This window comes from Nerophis ophidion, linkage group LG11 (genome assembly GCF_033978795.1).
Source record: "Nerophis ophidion isolate RoL-2023_Sa linkage group LG11, RoL_Noph_v1.0, whole genome shotgun sequence".
NCBI classification, from domain to species: domain Eukaryota; kingdom Metazoa; phylum Chordata; class Actinopteri; order Syngnathiformes; family Syngnathidae; genus Nerophis; species Nerophis ophidion.
The window spans coordinates 3,689,866-3,714,885 of record NC_084621.1 but is presented as its reverse complement, the minus strand read 5'-3'; the positions used below and the strand labels follow the sequence as shown (position 1 = coordinate 3,714,885).

The 25,020-nt window shown below is 42.0% G+C and overlaps 2 protein-coding genes across 3 annotated transcripts in view; both read right to left on the bottom strand.

The window, feature by feature from the left end:
- Positions 1 to 4: 4 nt before the first annotated feature.
- zgc:92606 (uncharacterized protein LOC100000242 homolog) lies at positions 5 to 18,790 on the bottom strand. The gene is made up of 5 exons (XM_061914955.1): positions 18,597 to 18,790; positions 15,702 to 15,791; positions 15,542 to 15,620; positions 8,194 to 8,312; positions 5 to 3,766 (listed from the first exon to the last, which is right to left on the bottom strand). The coding sequence occupies exons 2-5, from the start codon at positions 15,789 to 15,791 to the stop codon at positions 3,701 to 3,703; spliced, it is 354 nt and encodes a 117-aa protein (XP_061770939.1). The 5' UTR covers positions 18,597 to 18,790; the 3' UTR covers positions 5 to 3,700.
- Positions 18,791 to 21,158: 2,368 nt separating this feature from the next.
- Positions 21,159 to 25,020, bottom strand: part of arhgef5 (Rho guanine nucleotide exchange factor (GEF) 5) — a 38,662-nt gene continuing 34,800 nt past the window's right edge. For both annotated transcript variants that reach the window (XM_061914944.1, XM_061914945.1), the window contains exons 14-15: positions 21,716 to 21,820; positions 21,159 to 21,629 (exon numbers count right to left, since the gene is read on the bottom strand). In XM_061914944.1, the coding sequence (XP_061770928.1) occupies positions 21,487 to 21,629; positions 21,716 to 21,820 (248 nt within the window). In that variant the 3' untranslated portion in view covers positions 21,159 to 21,486. The remainder of the gene's footprint in view (positions 21,630 to 21,715; positions 21,821 to 25,020) is intronic.

Genomic DNA, 25,020 nt, shown 5'->3' with positions numbered 1-25,020 from the left:
CATGTTTGCTTTTTTTTCCCTTTTTTTTCTGCATCTTTTATTTGCCATAAAATTGTACAAAAACACAATTAAATACTGAGATGAGGGGAACTCTATCAAAGATCATAAGACGACTTCCTTTTTCCATCACTGTTCCTTTTTTAGTTCTTTTTTCGATTTCCAAGAAAAAGAAGGCTAAGCCTTTAATGGTAATAAAACTGCACTTTTCAGCATTCGTCCAATACACTGATATAGTAGAATAAAAACAACGTGGTACCTCGGTTTTTGTACGTCCTCGCTCTTCCAGGAACACGCAAAATTTGGCCCCGGTTTTCCTATAGTGTAATGTACGGCTGTGGAGCGAGCCGTCGCGGGGCCAAAGAAAGTCCTGAGTGTCAACACTTTGATAAAGAAGGTGAGAAACACTATTGAATGCTTAAAAGAACTCATAGCAAAGTACGAAGGTGACTTTCTTCTCCCATCCTCCTTGTCTAACATTTCTAAAAGACCTGCCTTGTGGTTAGGGTGTCCGCCCTAAGACTGGATGGTCGTGGGTTCAAACCCCGGCCGAGTCATACCAGAGATTTTTAAAATGGGACCCATTGCCTCCCACTCAGCAGCAAGGGTTGGAATTGGGGGTTAAATCACAAAATGATTCCCGAGCGCGGCCACCGCTGTTGTTCACTGCTCCCCTCACCTGCCAGGGGGTGGAAAAAGTGTATGGGTCAAATGCAGAAGGTAGTTTAACCACACCTAGTGTGTGGGTGTGGGTGTGTGTGTGTGTGTGTGTGTGACTCTCCTCGGGACTAACTTTTAACTTTTTTTATAGATAAAGCCAAAGACTATAAAAATGGGAGCCATTACCTCCCTGCTTGGCACTCAGCATCAAGGGTTGGAATTGGGGGTTAAATCACCATAAATGATTCCCGGGCGCGGCACCGCTGCTGCCCACTGCTCCCCTCACCCCCCAGGGGGGTGATCAAGGGTGATGGGTCAAATGCAGAGAATAATTTCGCCACATCTAGTATGTGTGTGACAATCATTGGTACTTTAAACTTTAAGAGGAATGTTACATTTTCATGTTAGATGTTAATTTATACGGATTACACTTAGTTGCAAGGGTTGGAATTGGGGGTTAAATCACCAAATGATTCCCGAGCGCGGCCACCGGTGCTGCTCGCTGCTCCCCTCACCTCCAAAGGGGTCGGAAAAAGGGGGTGGGTCAAATGCAGAGGGTAATTTCACCACACCTAGTGTGTGTGTGTGTGTGTGTGTGTGTGTGTGAGACTATCGTTGGGACTTTCTCTACAGACCAGCAAATACAATTTAAGAGATGAATCTAAGTTTATTTTACCAAAAGCAAGACTTGTTGTTAAACGTAGATGTTTATCTGTTCTCGGTGTTAATTTGTGGAATTCTGTTGGTAAAGAAATAAAAAAGAGTGACTCAGTATTTAATTTCAAAAAGAACATGTGACAATGTATTTTAAAAAGTTATGTGAACTAGAAATGCATGTTTGTTTGGTTAAATGTTGTATTTAGAAGGTATGTATGTTTATCTATTTACAAAAAAGTACATATTTGTGTATTGTCTGTTAAAGGGCAACTTAAATGTAAATGCTGAATGACTATATTTCTTTTTGTGTTGCAGAATTATTAGAAAAGGTAACTTAATTGAATGTAAAACATTTTTATGTTGGGCATATAAGCTTTTTTGCTTCTGCCTGCTTCAGTCATGTTATTCATTTTTGAATCGTGATCTATGTTTGGATATGTTTTTGTCACACTGAAAATAAACTGAAAAACTGAACTGAAACTTTCCACTTTTAGCTTTTTTAATCGATAAAGGCAGGAGGAATGTTAAATGTTCATGTTAAATGTTAATTTATACGGATTACACTTTTTTTTTGCATGTAAAACTACATAAAGTGTTTATGTCTGGAAGGGATTAATCTGATTTACGTGATTTCTTACAGAGAAATTTGGTTGGGTCTTCACCTGAGATTTTGGACTTTAGACCAGGTCTATACTCTGGACAGGGTCCTTGAGGGTGCATGGGAGTTTGCCCAACCAGTCTACATGTGCTTTGTGGACTTGGAGAAGGAATTCGAGCCTGTCCCTCGGGAAGTCCTGTGGGGAGTGCTCAGAGAGTATGGGGTATCGGACTGTCTTATTGTGGCGGTCTAGAGGTCTGCATTGTCAGTGGGGGTTGAACTCCACCAGGGCTACTTTTTGTCACTGATTCTGTTCATAACTTTTATGGACAGAATTTCTAGGCGCAGTCATGGCGTTGAAAGGATCCGGTTTGTTGGCTGCAGGATTAGGTGTCTGCTTGTTGCAGATGGTGTGGTCCTGATGGCTTCATCTGGCCAAGATTTTCAGATCTCACTGGATCGGTTTGTAACAGAGTGTGAAAGGACTGGGAGGATAATCAGCAATTCCAAGTACAAGTTCATGGTTCTCGCCCGGAAAAGGGTGGAGAGCCATCTCCAGGTTGGGGAAGAGATCTTGCCCCAAGTGGCGGAGTTCAAGTCCCTCTGAGTTCACAAGTGAGGGAAGAATGGATTGTGATATCGACCGGTGGATTGGTGCGGTGTCTGCAGTAATGCAGACACTGTATCGATCCGTTGTGGTAAAGAAGGAGCTGAACCAGAAGGGACGGCTCTCAAATTACCGGTCAATCTACATTCCCATCCTCACCTATGGTCATAAGCTTTGGGTTATGACCAAAAGGACAAGATCTCGGGTACAGGCGGATGAAATAAGTTTCCTCATCAGGTGGCGGAGATCTCTCTTAGAGATAGGGTGAGAAGTTCTGTCGTCCAAGCCGTAGGAGGCCACGAGGAAGACCCAGGCCAAGTTGGGAAGATTATGTCTCACGGCTGGCCTGGGAATGTCTCGGGATCCCCCGGGAGAAGCTGGACGAAGTAACTGGGGAAGGAGAAGTCTGGGCTTCCCTACTTAGGCTGCTGCCCCCGCGACCCAACCTCAGATAAGCGGAAGAAAATGGATGGATTTTGGACTGACATCACGCTTCAAATATTGCGGCTTCACCAAATTTCATATTTTTGGGAGATATTGTATATTTTAAGCATATTCTACAAATGTTTATTTTGGCTAAAAATCAATCTATTCATCTTCTTCTGTTTATCCAAAGTCGGGTCGCGGGGGCAGCAGCCTAAGCAGGGAGTCCCAGACTTCCCTCTCCCCAGCTACTTAGTCCAGCTCTTTTTGTCTTGTCTAAAAATGTTTGCCCCAAATTAATACATTAGAAGCATAAAAATGGTTAAATTAACTAAAAAAATCAATATGACAGTCGTAATGGCCTCTATATGAGACCAAACCAAGCAGCGCACTCTGTTTAGTATCGTGGCCGCTGATTGGCTAAGCCTCAGGCAGCATTACTATATTGGATTAAGAGTGTAAAGGTGACTAAAGGTTGGTATTTCATATCTAGAGGGATGTCATTATGGTAGTAAACACATTTTTTATGCTGTAGCTATGAAAATATTCAATTAATGATTAATTATTCCTACTTTGCAGAAACTAATTTACCGTGGTAAATGAACAGCGATATATGAGGGACGACTGTATTTACAAAAACCGAGGTACCGCTGTAATAGCCTGAAGTTTTAGCAAACAGAACACTTTAGTCCTCCTCTCTTCCCTCCATCCCCCCAATTTCTTGTTGTCGTCTTAACGGCTGATTCGGTGTGCTTTTGTCAAGCCCCGTAGACGCTCTCGTTGCTGTAGGTCAGGTAGAGGAACAGGTCTTCTTCATGGTGCTCCTGCAGGGCGACAAAAACCAGGTCAGATTTTCAGCTCGTTCACTTTCACCTTCAAGACGCCACCTGTTTGTACAAACATATATCTCAATAATTCTATCATTTTTGTCTGGAAACTTAATTGGAAGCAGGAGTTAACTGGAAACAGGTTGTTTTTTCACAAATGCAAAAACTCAGTGGCGCTGTTTTCTTTAACAAGGCCAAAACGAATGAAACTCACATATTTAAAGACAAATCTGCTCAAGGTAGAAACCGACTAAATGCTAACAATACTTACCATTCATCTTGTGGTGTTCATTAAAATAACACTACATTTTTTGACCCACCACCTACTAAAGACCCTGACGCTCTGAGAGTTGTTTGCTTTTGTCGACCATGCAAATAGTGACTATAGCAAACTGTCAATTACCGTATTTTCCGGAACATAGGGCCCACCGGATTATAAGGCACACTGCCAATGAATGGTCTATTTTTGATCTATTTTACTATATAGGGCCCAGCGGATTATGAGGCGCATTAAAGAAGTCATATTATTTGATTTATTTTTTTCTAAATGTGAAAGGGGCTTCACGGTGGCAGAGGGGTTAGTGCGTCTGCCTCACAATACGAAGGTCCTGCAGTCCTGGGTTCGAATCCAGGCTCGGGATCTTTCTGTGGGGAGTTTGCATGTTCTCCCCGTGACTGCGTGGGTTCCCTCCGGGTACTCCGGCTTCCTCCCACTTCCAAAGACATGCACCTGGGGATAGGTTGATTGGCAACACTAAAATTGGCCCTAGTGTGTGAATGTGAGTGTGAATGTTGTCTGTCTATCTGTGTTAGCCCTGCGATGAGGTGGCGACTTGTCCAGGGTGTACCCCGCCTTCCGCCCGATTGTAGCTGAGATAGGCGCCAGCGCCCCCCGCGACCCCGAAAGGGAATAAGCGGTAGAAAATGGATGGATGGATGGATAAATGTGAAAGACTTCATTGTGGTTTACAAACCCCGTTTCCATATGAGTTGGGAAATTGTGTTAGATGTAAATATAAACGGAATACAATGATTTGCAAATCCTTTTCAACCCATATTCAATTGAATGCATTAAAAAGACATGATATTTGATGTTCAAACTCATAAACTTTATTTTTTTTTTGCAAATAATAATTAACTTAGAATTTCATGGCTGCAACACGTGCCAAAGTAGTTGGGAAAGGGTATGTTCACCACTGTGTTACATCATATTTTCTTTCAACAACACTCAATAAACGTTTGGGAACTGAGGAAACTAATTGTTGAAGCTTTGGAAAGTGGAATTATTTCCCATTCTTGTTTTATGTAGAGCTTCAGTCGTTCAACAGTCCGGGCTCTCCGCTGTCGTATTTTACACTTCATAATGCCGCACACATTTTCGATGGGAGACAGGTCTGGACTGCAGGTGGGCCAGGAAAGTACCTGCACTCTTTTTTTACAAAGCCACGTTGTTGTAACACTTGTCTTGCTGAAATAATGAGGGGCGTCCATGATAACGTTGCTTGGATGTTGCTCCAAAACCTGTATGGACCTTTCAGCATTAATAGTGCCTTCACAGATGTGTAAGTTACCCATGCCTTGGGCACTAATACACCCCCATACCATCACAGATGCTGGCTTTTGAACTTTGCGCCTAGAACAATCCGAATGGTTATTTTCCTCTTTGTTCCGGAGGACACCACGTCCTCTGTTTCCAAATATAATTTGAAATGTGGACTTGTCAGACCTCAGAACACCTTTCCACTTTGCATCAGTCAATCTTAGATGAGGTCGGGCCCAGCCAAGCCGGCGGCGTTTCAGGATATTGTTGATAAATGGGTTTGGCTTTGCACAGTGGAATTTTAACTTGCACTTACGGATGTAGCGACCAACTGTAGTTACTGACAGTGGTTTTATGAAGTGTTCCTGAGCCCATGTGGCGATATCCTTTACACACTGATGTCGGTTTTTGATGCAGTACCGCCTGAGGGATCAAAAGTCTGTAATATCATCGCTTACGTGCAGTGATTTCTCCAGCTTCTCTGAACTTTTTGACGATTTTACGGACCTTAGATGGTAAAATCCCTAAATTCCTTTCAATAGCTCGTTGAGAAATGTTGTTCTAAAACTGTTTGACAATTTGCTTACAAAGTGGTGACCCTCACCCCATCCTTGTTTGTGAATTACTTAGCATTTTTAATTGAAGCTGCTTTTATACCCAATCATGGCACCACCTGTTCCCAATTAGCCGGCACACCTGTGGGATGTTCCATATAAGTGTTTGATGAGCATTCCTCAATTTTATCAGTATTTATTGCCACCTTTCCCAACTTCTTTGTCACGTGTTGCTGGCATCAAATTCTAAAGTTAATGATTATTTGCAAAAAAAACAAATGTTTATCAGTTTGAACATCAAATATGTTGTCTTTGTAGCATATTCAACTGAATATGGGTTGAAAAGGATTTGCAAATCATTGTATTCTGTTTATATTTACATCTAACACAATTTCCCAACTCATATGGAAACGGGGTTTGTACATAACATGTGATGGTGGTTCTTTGGTCAAAATGTTGCATAGATTATGTTTTAGAGATCATCTTCAAGATGCTTTCTGACAGTCGCTTCTGGATGCGCCGTTTTGTGGGCGGTTTTATTTATGTGGCTCACTTTTGACAGCTTCTTCTCCCTGTCATCTTTGTTGTAGTGGTGTAGCGTGCAAGGACGGAAGTCGAAGAAGTGTCAAAAGGTGGAGCTAACTGTTTTAGTGACATTCAGACTTTACTTAAATCAATAACGGAGCAGCATCTCTTCACCCGGAAACAAAAACAAGGCCAATGATGTAAAAAAATGTCCGACCGGAACGTTCTAATAACTACATTAAAGATTAAGATTAGTTGATTTCAAAGGGGACAATGCAATTTCATAAAACACATGATTACACATGGTTGAAAAAAACTGAATTAGCCAGAAGGCTTGTTTTCATCTGTAGTCCCCTAAAGTTCCTTGGGTGAATAATATAAACTCAGCGCTTTCATGGCGAGTTTACTGACAGATATGAGTAAGAACTTTACACTACTTTATATTAGAAATGGCAACAGCGCAGGATGAATGTCCCATTACGAGAAGATAGAGAAAAATATGAGCTAATCGATTACGGTGTCTCCACGGACTACAAAGGTGGACGTGCGTAATTTTTCAGGATTCATGCAGATCCCAAATACAGATCAGCAGGTGCCAGAAGGTAAGAAAAAATGTTTTTGCATAATATTGCGAAACAAAACGCCAGATAATATGTCTCACCTTATACACACCATAATAATACATGTATGTTTAATGCGCCGACAATCCATCAAGTGGTGCGGCTTCATAGTTTACCAAAGTCGTACTAAAACATTTTAATGGATTTTTGAGTGCCGTGTGTAATGCTCTATATTTACAATGGAACATATAAAATGTTGGTGTTGTTTACTTGAGTCATATAGTGCAGTCTACACATATCTCTTATGTTTGACTGCCATTTGCTGGTCACACTTAACATTTCACCATCCATCCATTTTCTACCGCTTATTCCCTTTCGGGGTCACGGGGGGCGCTGGCGCCTATCTCAGCTACAATCGGGCGGAAGGCAGGGTACACCCTGGACAAGTCGCCACCTCATCCAAGGGCCAACACAGATAGACAGACAACATTCACACACTAGGGCCAATTTAGTGTTGCCAATCAACCTATCCCCAGGTGCATGTCTTTGGAAGTGGGAGGAAGCCGGAGTACCCGGAGGGAACCCACGCAGTCACGGGGAGAACATGCAAACTACACACAGAAAGATCCCGAGCCTGGATTTGAACCCAGGACTGCAGGAACTTCGTAATGTGAGGCAGACGCACTAACCCCTCTGCCACCGTGAAGCCATTCCACCATGTGCCAAATAAGATTGCTTCGAGACCGGTCAGCAAAACCAGAAAAATATTCCGCACAATGTCGAGTTTTGAGAGAAACAAAAAGGATTTTAAGTGCGCCTCATAGTCCTTAAAATACGGTAACTAGAATTAAAGTATAATCCTTGGAGTATACAAAATATGTATTGGAAAATGGAAAACTATCATATCTAAAGGAATAAATAGTGTTTTGATATAGGAAAATAATAGGGACAGACAGATTTCAAAATGAAAACATAATGAAATGAGAAAAAGTAGTGACAGTTGGACTGTTGAAGTGACAAAGCCTATTTCTGTCCATATATGGTCAAGGTGTACTAGCTGGACCACAGGAGATGGTGTCAGACAACATATTATAAATAACTATGCTGTCAAACACTTGTCTATTAGTGGTAAACAACGTGACCCATGTTGGTCAACACTTTGCTAACCGTGTGTGTGTGTGTGTGTGTGTGTGTGTGTGTGTGGAGGCGGGGTACACGTGTGTGTGTGTGTACAAATGCAGTTACCTCATAGACGGCAGAGAGAGGCGAGCTGGAGGGGGGCAGGGAGTTGTTGACGAAGAAGAAGAGCGCCTCCTCTGGCCTCAAAGAAACGCGCTGACGGATCAGGAAGCACAGCTGGCCCACTGAATGAGTAAACATCAGGAAAACCATGTGAGATGATACGCTGATGTCACGTTTTTCATGTTATGTGATTGAGAAGGAAACAGAAAGCAAAAGTGATGACCTACAAAAAGGACTTCAACAAAATGACTAACATACCAATAAAGTCAAAGATCTTCTGTGTGTGATAGGAGCACTTTGCTGTTCCCGAGGGTTTACAAGTCAAAGGTCCTCCATAAAATGAAAGGAGAGCCCTGGTGGTTTTATGGGACTGACTGTGAAGAACGCAAGTCAAAGATCCTCTATTTGCGACAAGGGTTCACTTCCGCTTTTAAGGACCTACTAAAAAACACTAGTCAAAGATCGTCTATATTTGACAATAGTATTGTTCTGCTTTAAAGGACTGTTACGTTCCACGTAGTGGTGGTTTGTTGTTTGTGTTTCTTCTTCTTTCGTTTGAACAGGTCACACTCAACCACCACCTCTGCTGCCAATCAACCGGTTTCTGTTCCCAGCTGTTCCTCATTTCACCTGGTGATCAACCAGCCAATCATCCTCCTGTGCTGCTTTAAATCACCTGCTCACCACTGGCCAGGGGAATTCTTTTTCTGACATGCTGTCTGAACAAACCTTAAACATTCCCGGTAAGGTTTATTCAGGTGTACTGGAGAGGAGGCTACGCCGGATAGTCGAACCTCGGATTCAGGAGGAACAGTGTGGTTTTCGTCCTGGTCGTGGAACTGTGGACCAGCTCTATACTCTCGACAGGGTTCTTGAGGGTGCATGGGAGTTTGCCCAACCAGTCTACATGTGCTTTGTGGACTTGGAGAAGGCATTCGACCGTGTCCCTCTGGAAGTCCTGTGGGGAGTGCTCAGAGAGTATGGGGTATCGGACTGTCTTATTGTGGCGGTCCGGTCCCTGTACGATCAGTGCCAGAGCTTGGTCCGCATTGCTGGCAGTAAGTCGAACACATTTCCAGTGAGGGTTGGACTCCGCCAAGGCTGTCCTTTGTCACCGATTCTGTTCAGAACTTTTATGGACAGAATTTTTAGGCGCAGTTAAGGCGGAGAGGGGTTCCGGTTTGGTGACCGCAGGATTGGGTCTCTGCTTTTTGCAGATGATGTGGTCCTGATGGCTTCATCTGACCGGGATCTTCAGCTCTCACTGGATCGGTTTGCAGCCGAGTGTGAAGCGACCGGAATGAGAATCAGCACCTCCAAGTCCGAGTCCATGGTTCTCGCCCGGAAAAGGGTGGAATGCCATCTCCGGGTTGGAGAGGAGACACTGCCCCAAGTGGAGGAGTTCAAGTACCTAGGAGTCTTGTTCACGAGTGAGGGAAGAGTGGATCGTGAGATCGACAGGCGGATCGGTGCGGCGTCTTCAGTAATGCGGACGTTGTACCGATCCGTTGTGGTGAAGAAGGAGCTGAGCCGGAAGGCAAAGCTTTCAATTTACCGGTCGATCTACGTTCACATCCTCACCTATGGTCATGAGCTTTGGGTCATGACCGAAAGGATAAGATCACGGGTACAAGCGGCCCAAATGAGTTTCCTCCGCCGGGTGGCGGGGCTCTCCCTTAGAGATAGGGTGAGAAGCTCTGCCATCCGGGAGGAACTCAAAGTAAAGCCGCTGCTCCTCCACATCGAGAGGAGCCAGATGAGGTGGTTCGGGCATCTGGTCAGGATGCCACCCGAACGCCTCCCTAGGGAGGTGTTTAGGGCACGTCCAACCGGTAGGAGGCCACGGGGAAGACCCAGGGCACATTGGGAAGACTATGTCTCCCGGCTGGCCTGGGAATGCCTCGGGATCCCCCGGGAAGAGCTGGACGAAGTGGCTGGGGAGAGGGAAGTCTGGGTTTCCCTGCTTAGGTTGTTGCCCCCGCGACCCGACCTCGGATAAGCGGAAGAAGATGGACGATGGATGTCTGGAGTTCTGAGAGACCCTACTTTGTCTTTGGCGACACTTTTTTTTTCTCTTCAGTTTTTTTGGACCTTTCAACCTTTGTGAGCATCTGCAGTCTAGTCTTGGGAAAGGTTAGACAGAGGCCTTTATACATTACACACGTAGGATAAATGTTTGTGTATAGAGACACCAGGCTTAGTGGTGACTGTTTTGGACCCCCTCTTTGGTTAGAGTAGTTAAGTAGGTTTTTGGTTTATGCTCATTAAATAGCTTTAGTTAGTCAGCTTACCTTTCTTTTCTAGAGGTGTATTTTGGTATGTTTTGTCCATTTCTTTGACAGCACCAGTAGTCCCAAGCTAGGCTAGCATTGTGTCCTTGTTGTACCCGCCCCACCACCTGGTCACTTTTCAATACACTAGTTTTTGTTTTCAATTCTTGGCTTCAGTGTCTTTAATTTACAACTCATTTGATTTATACACTTTTATGTTGCGTTCCCCTATGATCCCTAGACTTCCAGCCATCTGGAACGTAACAAGGACCTAATATAAAAAACCCTAGTCAAAGATCCTCTATAATGTCAAAAAAAGAGTGTTCCTCTGCTTTGAAGGCCTACTGAAATGATATTTTCTCATTTAAACGGGAATAGCAGGTCCATTCTATGTGTCATACTTGATCATTTCGCAATATTGCCATATTTTTACTGAAAGGATTTAGTAGAGAACATCGACGATAAAGTTCGCAACTTTTGGTCGCTAATAGAAAAGCCCTGACTTTACCGGAAGTATGTGCGCGTGACGTCACGAGTTGCAGGGCTCCACACATATTCACATTGTTTATAATGGGAGCCTCCAGCAGTAAGAGCAATTCGGACTGAGAAAGCGACAATTTCACCATTAATTTGAGCGAGGATGAAAGATTTGTGAATTAGGATACTGATAGTGAAGGACTAGAAAGAAAGAAAAAAAAGCGACGGCTCCGGGCAGCGGCAATGTGAGCGTTTCAGATGTAATTAGACACATTTACTAGGATAATTCTGGAAGATCTCTTATCTGCTTATTGTTTTAATAGTGTTTTAGTGAGATTTTAAAGATTGTAAAGACATACCTCGAGGTCGGGTGGCTGCGGTGAACATGCAGTGTCTCAGAGAGAAGCCAAGGAGCCAAGCTCACAGCTGCCTTTTTTGACAGCTGCTGCAGGAGGACGAATAATCCACTGATGTCTCCGGTAAGATATATATCACAATTTCCCCATCCAAAAACATGCCGGTTGACGTAGAGAAAACATGTTCGCTTGACCGCTCTGCTTCACAACAATCAATCAATCAATCAATGTTTACTTATAGAGTCCTAAATCACTAGTGTCTCAAAGGGCTGCACAGACCACCACGACATCCTCGGTAGGCCCACATAAGGGCAAGGAAAACTCACACCCAGTGGGACGTCGGTGACAATGATGACTATGAGAACGAAGAAACACCGGCTGTGTCTCGGTGCTAAAGACAGCTGCAATCCACCACTTTCCACCAACAGCATTCTTCTTTATAGTCCCCATTATTAATTGAACAAATTGCAAAAGATTCAGCAACACAGATGTCCAAAATACTGTGTAATTATGCGATGAAAAGAGACGACTTTTAGCCGTAAGTGGTGCTGGGCTAATATGTCCGCTCAACCAATAACGTCACAAACACGCGTCATCATTCCGCAACGTTTTCAACAAGAAACTCCTCAGGAAATTTAAAATTGCAATTTAGTAAACTAAAGCGGCCGTATTGGCATGTGTTGCAATGTTAATATTTCATCATTGATATATAAACTATCAGACTGCGTTGTTGGTAGTAGTGGCTTTCAGTAGGCCTTTAAAGGCCTAGCGACCACGCAGTCTGATAGTTTATATATCAATGATGAAATATTAACATTGCAACACATGCCAATACGGCCGGTTTAGTTTAATAAATTGCAATTTTAAATTTCCCGCAAAGTTTCTTGTTGAAAACGTCGCGTAATGACGACGCGTGCGCGTGACGTCACGGACTGTCAGGAAATATTAGTCCAGCACCACTTACGGCTAAAAGTCGTCTCTTTTCATCGCGCAATTAAACAGTATTCTGGACATCTGTGTTGCTGAATCTTTTGCAATTTGTTCAATTAATAATGGAGACTATAAAGAACAATGCTGTTGGTGGAAAGCGGTGCATTGCAGCTGTCTTTAGCACCGAGAGATAGCCGGTGTTTCTTTGTTTTTAACACAGAGCGGTCAAGCGAACATGTTTCTCGACGTCAACCAGCATGTTTTTGGATGGGAAAATTGTAATATATATTTTAATGGAGTCATCAGTGGATTATTCGTCCTCCTGCAGTAGCTGTTTAAAAGGCAGCTGTGAGCTTGGCTTCTCTCTGAGACACTGCCTGTTCACCGCAGCCATCCGACCTTGAGGTATGTCTTTACAATCTCACTAAAACACTATTAAAACAATAAGCAGATAAGGGATCTTCCAGAATTATCCTAGTAAATGTGTCTAATTACATCTGAAATACTCACTCTTCCGCCGCCCGGAGCCGTCGCTTTTTATTTTATTTTTTTAATTTTTTTTCTAGTCCTTCGCTATCAATATCATCATCCACGAATATTTCATCCTCGCTCAAATTAATGGGGAAATTGTCGTTTTCTCGGTCCGAATAGCTCTTGCTGCTGGAGGCTCCCATTATAAACAATGTGAGGACGTGAGGAGCCCTCACACTTGTGACGTCATCGTCTGCGACTTCCGGTAAAGGCAAGGCTTTTTAATCAGCACCAAAAGTTGCGAACTTTATCGTCGATGTTCTCTACTAAATCCTTTCAGCAAAAATATGGCAATATTGCGAAATGATCAATTATGACACATAGACTGGACATGCTATCCTCGTTTGAATAAGAAAATCTCATTTCAGTCGGCCTTTAAAGGACCTACTATAAAAACAGTAGTCAAAGATTCTCTATTTGACAATAATGCTCTGGTGGTTTTAAGGGTTGACTGCAAATAACACCTGTATATGTCACAGGAGTGCCCTGAAAGGCTTACTAGTCAAAGATCCTCTATAACAGGGGTCGGGAACCTTTTTGGCTGAGAGAGCTATGAAAGCCAAATATTTCAAAATGTATTTCCGTGAGAGCCATATCATATTTTTTAACACTGAATACAACTAAATGCGGGCATTTTTAAGTAAGACCAACATTTTTAGAGTATAATAAGTCTCTTATTGTTTTTAATAACATTGTTATTCTGAAGCTAACCAATAATAAATAAATTGTCATGTCTGTTGATCATGTTTTTGTTTGGCCATGTGCTGTTTGTCTTTTAGACTCTTTAAGTTCCTGTTTTTTTCCACTCCCTTGTCTGGTTTCCTTGGTTACTCATTTTGTCCACCTGTCTCTGGTGGACAAAATGCCCGCTCACCTACTTCCCGAGCACTAATCAGAGGCAGTATTTAAGCTCGTCTTTGCCAGTCAGTTGCCCTGTGCTGACTTGTTTCATGCCTTGCCATAGTTTCGTGCTTCATGCCATGCCAAGTAAGTTTTGTTTGATTTATGTTCATAGTCTGTTTATGCGTTAGCTTTGTTTTTTAGACCAAGTTGTGCCTCCGCTGTGAGCGATTTTTGTTTGTATATTTTTTTAGTTAAAATTAAATCATGTTTTTACCTAAATGCAATGTCCTGAGTAGTCCGTCCGTCCGCCAACCCCCCCTCATCGTGACATAAAATACTTCTTACCATTAATGCGACTTCTTGAACAGGTGCGGTAGAAAACGGATGGGTGGATTTAAATGCATGAGAATGTTTTTGTATTTTGCACGTTATTTTTAGCACTGTGATTACCAGCGAAATTATTCATAATTATCGCGCTAAGCAATGTCAGCTAAGATTTATCTGAGAGCCAGATGCAGTCATCAAAAGAGCCACATCTGGCTCTATACCAGGGGTGCCCATTACGCCGATCGCGAGCTACCAGTCGACCGCGTGGGGTGTGTCAGTCGATCTCCAGCCAGGCTTTTAAAAAAAATAGACCTAAAAATTAGTGATCATCAATCTTTACCAAGACGTCACTTAAATGACATTCACGGTACCGGAGGGTCTTGTGAGATGACGCTGGCTGCTGCAAGATCATCCATCCATCCATTTCCTACCGCTTATTCCCTTTTGGGATCGCGGGGGGCGCTGGCGCCTATCAAATATGACCGAGAGGAAGGCGAGAAACACTTTTTATTTCAACAGACTCTCGCGCCGTACCTTCCGTCTAAACTCTAAAGGCCGACTGCACATTTCCTATCTTCACAATAAAAGCCCTGCTTCATGCTGCCTGCGCTAACTAAATACAGAGTCTCGGAAAACTGGCGTGCACAAGCGATCCCTCAGAGAGCTGGCGTGCACATCACTTGTGCACGCCAGCTTTCCGAGACTCTTATTTTGTTAGCGCAGGCAGCATGAAGCAGGGCTTTTATTGTGAAGATAGGAAATGTGCAGTCGGCCTTTAGAGTTTTGACGGAAGGGACGGCGCGAAAGTCTGTTGAAATAAAAAGTGTTTCTCGCCTTCCTCTCTGTCATTTTTTCATAATAATGAACTGGCAGCAGCCAGCGTCATCTCACAAGACCCTCGGGTGCCGTGAATGTCAATCAAGCAAGCTACGGAATATGCCGCCAATGTTTTTCTTGTAAAGTGTATGGAAGCTGGATGAATTAGATGCCAAAAACCAACCACTTTCATGTGGTATTGTACAGAAAGGACAACTTTTTTCCTTCTCCATTTGAAAATGTGGGCGTTATCATCATTACTGTCTGATTCCAATCAATGCAAGTCATCAGAATCAGGTAATACACCAACTTATATTCTTGTCTTTGTGAAAGAAAGACATCTATATGTGTTACACATGCTTGTATTATCATTAAACACATTTAAGTTGTTTACAAAAATGTCTCTTTCATAAATAAATAAATATAAATTATATATATAAATGAGGTAGATCCCCTCGAGTTGGTCAATTGAAAAGTAGCTTGCCTCCAGAAAAAGTGTGGGCACCCCTGCTCTAGAGCCATAGGTGCCCTACCCCTGCTCTATAATCTAAGGAGCGCTTTCGTGGTTTAAAGGGACCGACTGCAAATAACGCAAGTCAAAGATCCTCTATTTAACAGGAATGCTCCTGGGATTTTAAGGAACCACTGCAATTAACGCCTGAGTAAATCAAAACAGGGGTGCTCTTCTGTTTTTGAAGGACCTACTGAAAAAAATGCATATCAGAGATATTCTATTCAACAGGATCATTCTGCTACAAAAAAAAGCTAACTTTAAGACCAACATTTAGGGCCAAACGTCACCTGTTAAATCTGAGGGCACCAAGTATTTCTTCTTATCCACGTCAGGGGCTCGAGACCTCTGGGCCCGCTCTACGATGATCTGTTCAAAATATACATATGTTTTGAAATATTTGATTAGTGTCACAAACACACAAAAGTTGCAGTTTGCCGTCATGCCCACCGGTATCTTGTCAGGATGCTTGGCTCGGACACGCTCTCCCTCTGCTCTCCTTACCTCCAGTGGTACTGAGCGCTGGTACTGACTCCCCATCTGAACACACACAACAACTTGTTTCTTGTGCGGACAAATGGGAAAAGATGACATCACCGACCATAGCGTCATTGTGTTGAAAAGTGTATTTAGAAGGTAGTAGTAAACATGCTTTTAATGTTATAGATTTGAAAATATTCCATCCATCCATCCATTCATTCATCCCCATGGATGGAGAAATGGATGGAAAAATTGGAAGAGATGAAATCACCGACCATAGTGTCATTGTGTTGAAAAATGTACTTGGAAGGTAGTAGTAAACATGTTTTTTTTGTTATAGATTTTAAAATATTCGAATGATGCGTATTTCACGGAAATGTATTTATTGTGGTCATTTCCGGTGTTCTGTCGAAGTTGGCAGCTTCTTCGAAAAAACAACCGGTTGCATAACTTGATAATGGGGTCTGCTGAATTATGCAACTTTAAGTTACGGAACGCCGATTTCACCGATAACGCTCCCACTGTAGAATTGCAAATATTTTAAATGATGTGTTTGCTAGGTTTACTTTGTCAGTTGGCAACATAAATACTTTTATAAATGCCTATTTATGAATTTTCTCATGCTGTATTTGTCTACCTGCTTACACTAAATTGGCCCTAGTGTGTGAATGTGAGTGTGAATGTTGTCTGTCTGTCTGTGTTGGCCCTGCGATGAGGTGGCGACTTATCCAGGGTTTACCCCGCCTTCCGCCCGAATGCAGCTGAGATAGGCTCCAGCACCCCCCGCGACCCAGAAAGGGACAAGCGGCAGTAAATGGATGGACGTATGGTCTTTTTATTAGAGTAAGCCAGCGTTTTGGGGTGTTTTTTTGTCAGATGCACAAATATTGTTTTACTGCTTGGAATGAAATTGAATTAAATGAATGTGTCTGCCAATATGGAGGGTTATATCCTATATCCAAGATGAAATACTTCTCTAAACTGGACTTTAAGAAAAAATGAATGTGATCATACAAAGTACGTTTTTACGGAGGACAGCTATTGCTGCTTCAGATACAAATACAGAAAGGTAAGCTACACTCCCAATATTTGATTTATTTTGTTAAAAGCAAATGGGACCAAAAAGTATTTGATAACAACTTTATAAAATACATTTTCTACCCATAATATCATTATGATAACGTTTTTATGAAAGTTAATAACTCCCTTTTTTTGCTTGTTACTCTAATGTGTAACCTAAATCAACAATGATTAGAGCTGCACATATGAATTTAAGTAAAAAAAAAAAGAAGAAAAAACCTCCAAAAGTATCTATGCCTCACCTGGTGTTTAGTTCACCGCACGTCACTGGTATACCGCTGTCTACCGCAGTGTTTTTCAACCACTGTGCCGTGGCACACTAGTGTGCCATGAGATACAGTCTGGTATCTAATTTCACATACTTGGGTTAAAAATATTTTTTGCAAACCAGTAATTATAGTCTGCAAATGATGTGTTGTTGTTGAATGTCTGTGTTGTCACGAGCTCAGCAGAGTAACCGTGTAATACTTTTCCATATCAGTAGGTGGCAGCCGGTAGCTAATTGCTTGTAGTTCTCGGGGACAGCGAAAAGGCCGCTTGCAGGTCAAAAGGTACCTAATGCTTAAACCCAAAATAAACAAAAGGTGAGTGCCCCTAAGAAAAGGCATTGAAGCTAAGGGATGGCTATTCAGAACGAAACAAACTGAGCTGGCTACAAAATAAACAAAAACAGAATGCTGGACGACAGCAAAGACTTACTGTGGGACAAAGACGGCGCCCACAATGTACATCCGAACATGACAGGACAATCAACAATATCCCCACAAAGAAGGAAAAAAACAACTGAAATATTCTTGATTGGTAAAACTAAGCAGATGCGGGAAATATTCGCTCAAAGGAAGACGTGAAACTGCTACAGGAAAATATGAAAAAAAGACACCAAAATAGGAGCGCAAGACAAGAACTAAAACACTACACACAGGAAAACAGCAAAAAAAACCTCCAAATAAGTCACAGCGTGGTGTGACAGGTACACCTACTTTGAGACAGGAGCTATATTGATGCATGCTTGGTTATGCTTTAAAGTCATATCCAACAATTGTGACGACTTTTTACGGTCAACTGAGTTTCATTTTTTAATGATTTCTGCTGGTGGTGTGCCTCCCGATATTTTCAAAGCAAAAAATGTGCCTTGGCTCAAAAAAGATTGAAAAACACTGGTTTACCGCATAAATGTTTTCCATATTATGACAGCTTACCGGAAGTGATGAAACACCACGCCGATTGCATCGATTTCAAAACAAAAGCATTAACGGATGTTAAGCAAAACAAACATTTCAAAGATTTAAACTAATTATGCATACATATAACATCCAATATACCTTAATACTTCCAAATGTGGGAGAACATTAAACAGTAAGATCACCTAAGAATTCTTATTTCACGGAAAAGGCAAAAGACGCCGTTATCATGTTGTGCTAGCTAAGCTAGCAGTGGGCGGGGTTAAAGGGGCAGTAAACAACAACCACAATATAAACATAGAAACGCTCAATGTTGTTCAACCGCATTTATCTCACATTCACTGCTTTTTGTCACGTTTGTGCGTCGAAACGGAAGGAAAACACGATGATTATCCGACAATAACAAGGCCACGTCTCTTTCCACAACAACAACAATCGTTCAGACTGCTAACCAGCCAGCTGTGTTTTTTTGACAGGTTATGAACATGGCCATAAAAAAAACTTTATAAACAGTAGTAATTGTTACGGTTATTTAACCCACATTGTGCAGGGACGTCAAACTAGTAAACCATAATGTCTAAATGTTGCAACGAACTTTACGTACCTTTTGAAGACAATAAAAAGACGTTCGACTGAATCACCAAGCAAAAAGCCTCCACTTCTCCCTAGTGTTCGTAAAGTCCCCCCAAAAAAACTATTATTCAAAACAGAAAAAAAGATTTTAGTGTTTACTTCAGTCGCCGCCAGTAAAGATGTCGACTGCGTTCCTCAACAAAAACAACACGTACAGCACCCGCCCACAAATCTTTCTGACCAATCACAGACGGCTACAGTTGAAGCAAGACGCTGTTTTACTGGTCCATTACATCGGTTCATGGAAATATCCACCAATCAGCGCTTTCGAATGGCCCTAGGAGAAACGCCCACACGGGGGTTACGTGCCTTGCGTGCGTGCCTCGGGTGTGTGACGTAAGAATGTGCTCAACGTGACAGAACCAGTAGAAGAAATTCCAATCCAGACATTTGTGTGCAGGTACATAAAGTACTGAAATGTGAAAACACGCAGTTTAATGGACATTTGCTGTATATAATAACTATTTTTAATCACAAAAACTATGTTTATTGTTTTTCGCATTGCTTTTTAAAGGCATTTATGTTGCAGATCCTTAGACTTAGACAAATTTTAATGATCCACAAAGGAAATTCTTCCACACAGTAGCTCGGCAACAAAAGATGGAAAGTGCAAGGATGGAAAGGATAATGCAGTTATAAAGTAGTAAAACTTTGCTGCTGTAGCAATATAAAATATGTAATATTTACATATTATATATACAAAATATGATACACCGTATTTCCTTGAATTGCCGCAGGGGCGCTAATTAATTTAAAACCTCTTCTCACTCCTGCGCTTACCAAAGGCATGCGGTAAAAGTAAGCATGCGCTAATTATTTTTTAAACCTCTTCTCACTCCGGCACTTACCAATGGTATACAATAAAAATTTGAGTGTGATGTAAGCTTGGACCTTAAATCCCACTGAATAGCTCTTAATCTTCTTCCCTTTATGCGATTTCAAATTAGGATGGAAAGGATAATGCAGGTTATAAAGTAGTAAAAATTTGCTGCTGTAGCAATATAAATTATGTAATATTTACATATTATATATACAAAATATGATATACCGTATGTCCTTGAATTCCCGCCGGGGCGCTAATTAATTTAAAAGCTTTTCTCACTCTTGCGCTTACCAAAGGCATGCGATAAAAGTAAGCATGCGCTAATTATTTTTAAACCTCTTCTCACTCCGGCACTTGCCAATGGTATGCAGTAAAAATTTGAGTGTGATGTAAGCTTGGACCTTAAATCCTACTGAATAGCTCTTAATCTTCTTCCCTATATTTGCGATTTCAAATTAGGATGGAAAGGATAATGCAGGTTATAAAGTCGTAAAAATTTGCTGCTGTAGCAATATAAAATATGTAATATTTACATATTATGTATACAAAATATGATATACCGTATGTTCTTGAATTGCCGCCGGGGCGCTAATTAATTTAAAAGCTCTTCTCACTCCTGCGCTTACCAAAGGCATGCGGTAAAAGTAAGCATGCGCTAATTATTTTTAAACCTCTTCTCACTCCGGCACTTACCAATGGTATGCAGTAAAAATTTGAGTGTGATGTAAGCTTGGACCTTAAATCCTACTGAATAGCTCTTAATCTTCTTCCCTATATTTGCGATTTCAAATTAGGATGGAAAGGATAATGCAGGTTATAAAGTAGTAAAAATTTGCTGCTGTAGCAATATAAAATATGTAAAATTTACATATTATATATACAAAATATGATATACCGTATGTTCTTGAATTGCCGCCGGGGCGCTAATTAATTTAAAAGCTCTTCTCACTCCTGCGCTTACCAAAGGCATGCGGTAAAAGTAAGCATGCGCTAATTATTTTTAAACCTCTTCTCACTCCGGCACTTGCCAATGGTATGCAGTAAAAATTTGAGTGTGATGTAAGCTTGGACCTTAAATCCTACTGAATAGCTCTTAATCTTCTTCCCTATATTTGCGATTTCAAATTACCGGCATTGAAATCAGCCTCCTCCATTTCGAAGATGATGACAGGGGAAGTGTCACTCGTGACGTCACGAGTTTGACCTGGCGGTAATAGTGAATTATATTTATATAGCGCTTTTTCTCTATTGACTCAAAGCGCTTTACATAGTGAAACCCAATATCTAAGTTACATTCAAACCAGTGCGGGTGTTACTGGGAGCAGGTGGGTAAAGTGTCTTGCCCAAGGACACAACGGCAGTGACTAGGCTGGCAGAAGCGGGAATTGAACCTGCAACCCTCAAGTTGCTGACACGACCACTCTACCAACCGAGCTAAACCGCCCTAATACTAAGCATGCGCTAATTATTTAGGGAAGCGAGTTTGACCCGGCAGTAATTCAAGGCAGGCACATACTAAATGCCCTGCGGCAATTCAAGGAAATACGGTGTACTGATATATTATTATATTTTGATATAATATACACAATATATAACAATTACCATGTACAATATTGCAGTATATGTAACAGCTGCAGCATAAAAGAGAGTAGATCCTGTAACGCATCCCATAATAGTCATAGCAAGAAATAAAAAAAACCTTCAGTGTGATGCAGTGTGTAAATGCGCTGAATTTATTGGAACATATTTACTGTGTAACCTAAAACATTCTCTACACAGTCGGGTCTACTGCATGCACAGGGCTCATGTTGCAGTAAAACATGCATCTTTAGCTACTATTTTCCATTCGAGTCAATATACAAATATTATTACGCATTGCTCCAAAGCCAGCATAGATTGTCCTTATTCTGCACGGCCTAATCATAGGAGACGCCGACTCTCCACTTCGTCCTACTGGAGCTGTGAAGATGCCCAGGAAGACCTTTCATTTCAACCTGGATGTCTGTGTGCGGCTTTTTTTTTTTTTTTTCAGTCCCTCTCATACTGCAGCCGTGGCCGTGGTGAGTTTGAGGGCATCAGATAGATTGCGCTGTCGGACCCTGAAGTTGTTAATTAACTCCAAATGCAACTCCGGCACCCATCCGCGATGTCGGTCGGACAGCCTGGTGCCCTCTACCCAATCTGCGAGGGCACAAACCAATGATAAGCACAGCTTAAACTTAACCAAAGGGTGAGTCGTTCATAATTAAGTTTGGAGATGTTCTCACGGTCGCTGCTTTGTTGGTGCACCAGGATGATGTCAGCTTTTTCTAAAGACAACTCGTCAGGCTGCTGGGCGACGAAAGCTCGGATACATTGCATCTGTGGGAAATCTGTGAGGAAAGATCAGGTTAAATATAAAGACATGAATAACTACTATTTTTTTAATATTAGATGTGTTGCATTCCAGGATTTTAGGCATAAAGTGACTAACAGTTGGCGGGGAAATCACACATGTATTTGTTCCGGTGTATGTCATCAAGCTGACACGCTAACTGTTTTTAGCGCTGGAACAACTACTTGTTATGAGGCTACTGTCATACTTGCCAACCCTCCCGGATTTTCCGGGAGACTCCCGAAATCCTCCCGGGACAAATATTCTCCCGAAAATCTCCCAAAATTCAGGCGGAGCTGGAGGCCACACCCCCTCCAGCTCCATGAGGACCTGAGTAACGTGTCAGAGCGTGTGAAGTGAATTATATTTATATAGCGCTTTTCTCAAGTGACTCTAAGCGTTTTACAAAGTGACACCCAATATCTAAGTTACATTCAAACCAGTGTGGGTGGCACTGGGAGCAGGTGGGTAAAGTGTCTTGCCCAAGGACACAACGACAGTAACTACGATGGCACAAGCGGGAATCGAACCTGCAACCCTCAAGTTGCTGGCACGGCCACTCTACCAACCGAGCTATGTCTGCCCAATGACGTTATAACTGTAGAATGATCAAAGGCGAGTTCTTATTTTCTTATGTGGGTTTATTGTTAGGCAGTTTCATTAACGTCCTCCCAGCGCAGTAACAACACACAACAACAGCAGTCACGTTTACGTCTACCACTCTACCGTAAGGCAGTCCGTCTGCCGTAAACAGCATGTGACACTCTTAAACAGGAAAATACTGCCATCTACTGTACATGCATCAGCACAACACCTCCAGGCAACTTCAACCCTTTGCTAATTTGCTAAACCTCCTACATTCACATCTCATCTCTCCGGATTGTAAATAACCTAATGTAAATAATCGAATGTATTTATAATGTATATAGTTGTTCTTATGCTATCTGAACTCACTATGTTCTCTGCTGGCTGTACATGTCCTACCAAGTAAGACCTACACTGTTTCAATGTCCATTTCTCTGTTGATGCAATTGTTGATGACTGAAGTACTGATAACAACTAAAGCTCCTCATCCAACCCCCCGCATTGTTAATAATGTAAATAATTCAATGTATATACTATGACAGGGGTGCCCATTACGTCGATCGCGAGCTACCAGTCGACCGCGGGGGGTGTGTCAGTCGATCTCCAGCCAGGTTTTTGAAAAAAATAGACGTAAAAATTAGTGATCATCAATCTTCACCAAGACGTCACTTAAATGACATTCACGGTACCGGAGGGTCTTGTGAGATGACGCTGGCTGCTGCAAGATCATTATTATGAAAATATGACCGAGAGGAAGGCGAGAAACACTTTTTATTTCAACAGACTCTCGCGCCGTACCTTCCGTCAAAACTCTAAAGGCCGACTGCACATTTCCTATCTTCACAATAAAAGCCCTGCTTCATGCTGCCTGCGCTAACTAAATACAGAGTCTCGGAAAACTGGCGTGCACAAGCGATCCCTGTGTTCTATATGTTATAGTTATTTGAATGACTCTTACCATAATGTGTTACGTTAAAGGGGAACATTATCAGCAGACCTATGTAAGCATCAATATATACCTTGATGGTGCAGAAAAAAGACCATATATTTTTTTAACCGATTTCCGAACTCTAAATGGGTGAATTTTGGCGAATTAAACGCCTTTCTGTTTATCGAGCTGGAGGCGATGACGTCAGAATGTGACGTCGCCGAGGTAACACACCCGCCATTTTCATTTTCAACACATTACAAACACCGGGTCTCAGCTCTGTTATTTTCCGTTTTTTTGACTATTTTTTGGAACCTTGGAGACATCATGCCTCGACGGTGTGTTGTCGGAGGGTGTAACAACACTAACAGGGAGGGATTCAAGTTGCACCACTGGCCCGAAGATGCGAAAGTGTCTGCCGCCAGACCCCCATTGAATGTACCAGAGTGTCTCCACATTTTACCAGCGAGGCTAAGACAGACATGGCACAGAGATGTATGGATAAACTGCAGATGCATTTGCAACGATAGTCAACGAAATCACAAAGGTGAGTTTTGTTGATGTTGACTGCCAGCTAATCGATGCTAACATGCTACGCTAATCGATGCTAACATGCTATTTACTGGCGGTGCTAAAGTAGACATGGCACAGAGATGTATGGATAACCTGCAGATGCCTTTGCAACTATATTACTTTTCCTTCCACCCACATTTAATGCGAAACAAACACTTACCAATCGACGGATTTAAGTTGCTCCAGTGTCACAAGATGCGAAAGTCCTGATCGTTTGGTCCGCACATTTTACCGGCGGTGCTAACGCAGCTATTCGGCCATGCTATGGCTATGAATAGCGTCAATAGCTATTCGCTCAATAGCTTCAGTTTCTTCTTCAATATTTTCATACTCCAACCATCTGTTTCAAAACATGCGTAATCTGTTGAATCGCTTAAGTCGCTGAAATCCGAGTTTGAATCCGAGCTAATGTCGCTATATCTTGCTGTGGTATTCCCATTGTTTGTTTACATTGGCAGCACTGTATGACGTCACAGGGAAATGGATAGTGGTTTCGAAGATAGTGAAAATAAGGCACTTTAAAGCTTTATTTAGGGATATTCCGAGACCGGTAACATTTTGAAAAAAAATTCAAAAAATACAACAAGCCACTGGGAACTGATTTTTATTGTTTTTAACTCTTTTGAAATTGTGATAATGTTCCCCTTTAACATAGCAGGCACCTTCTCAGTTGGTTATTTATGCTTCATATAACGTACACTTATTCAGCCTGTTGTTCATTATTCTTTATTTATTTTGAACTGCCTTTCAAATGTCTATTCTTGGTGTTGGGTTTTATCAAATACATTTCCCCAAAAAATGCAACTTATACTCCAGTGCAACTTATATATGTTTTTTTTCTTCTTTATTATACATTTTCGGCAGGAGCGACTTATACTCCGGAGCGATTTATACTCCGAAGAATACGGTAATTTCCCGATCCGGCCCTCGGGCCTTTAATTTGACACCTATGGACTACACCATTTGTATTTCCTTTGTATCGTCAGATGCATTTCCAGGAGTAAAGTGCTGCTGAGCAGCAACGTTTGGCACAGTTGTGTTAATTAAGAAACTCTACACACAATGCATAGAAAAACCACAGCGGTTACACTTGGTGCCGTGACCCGGATGAG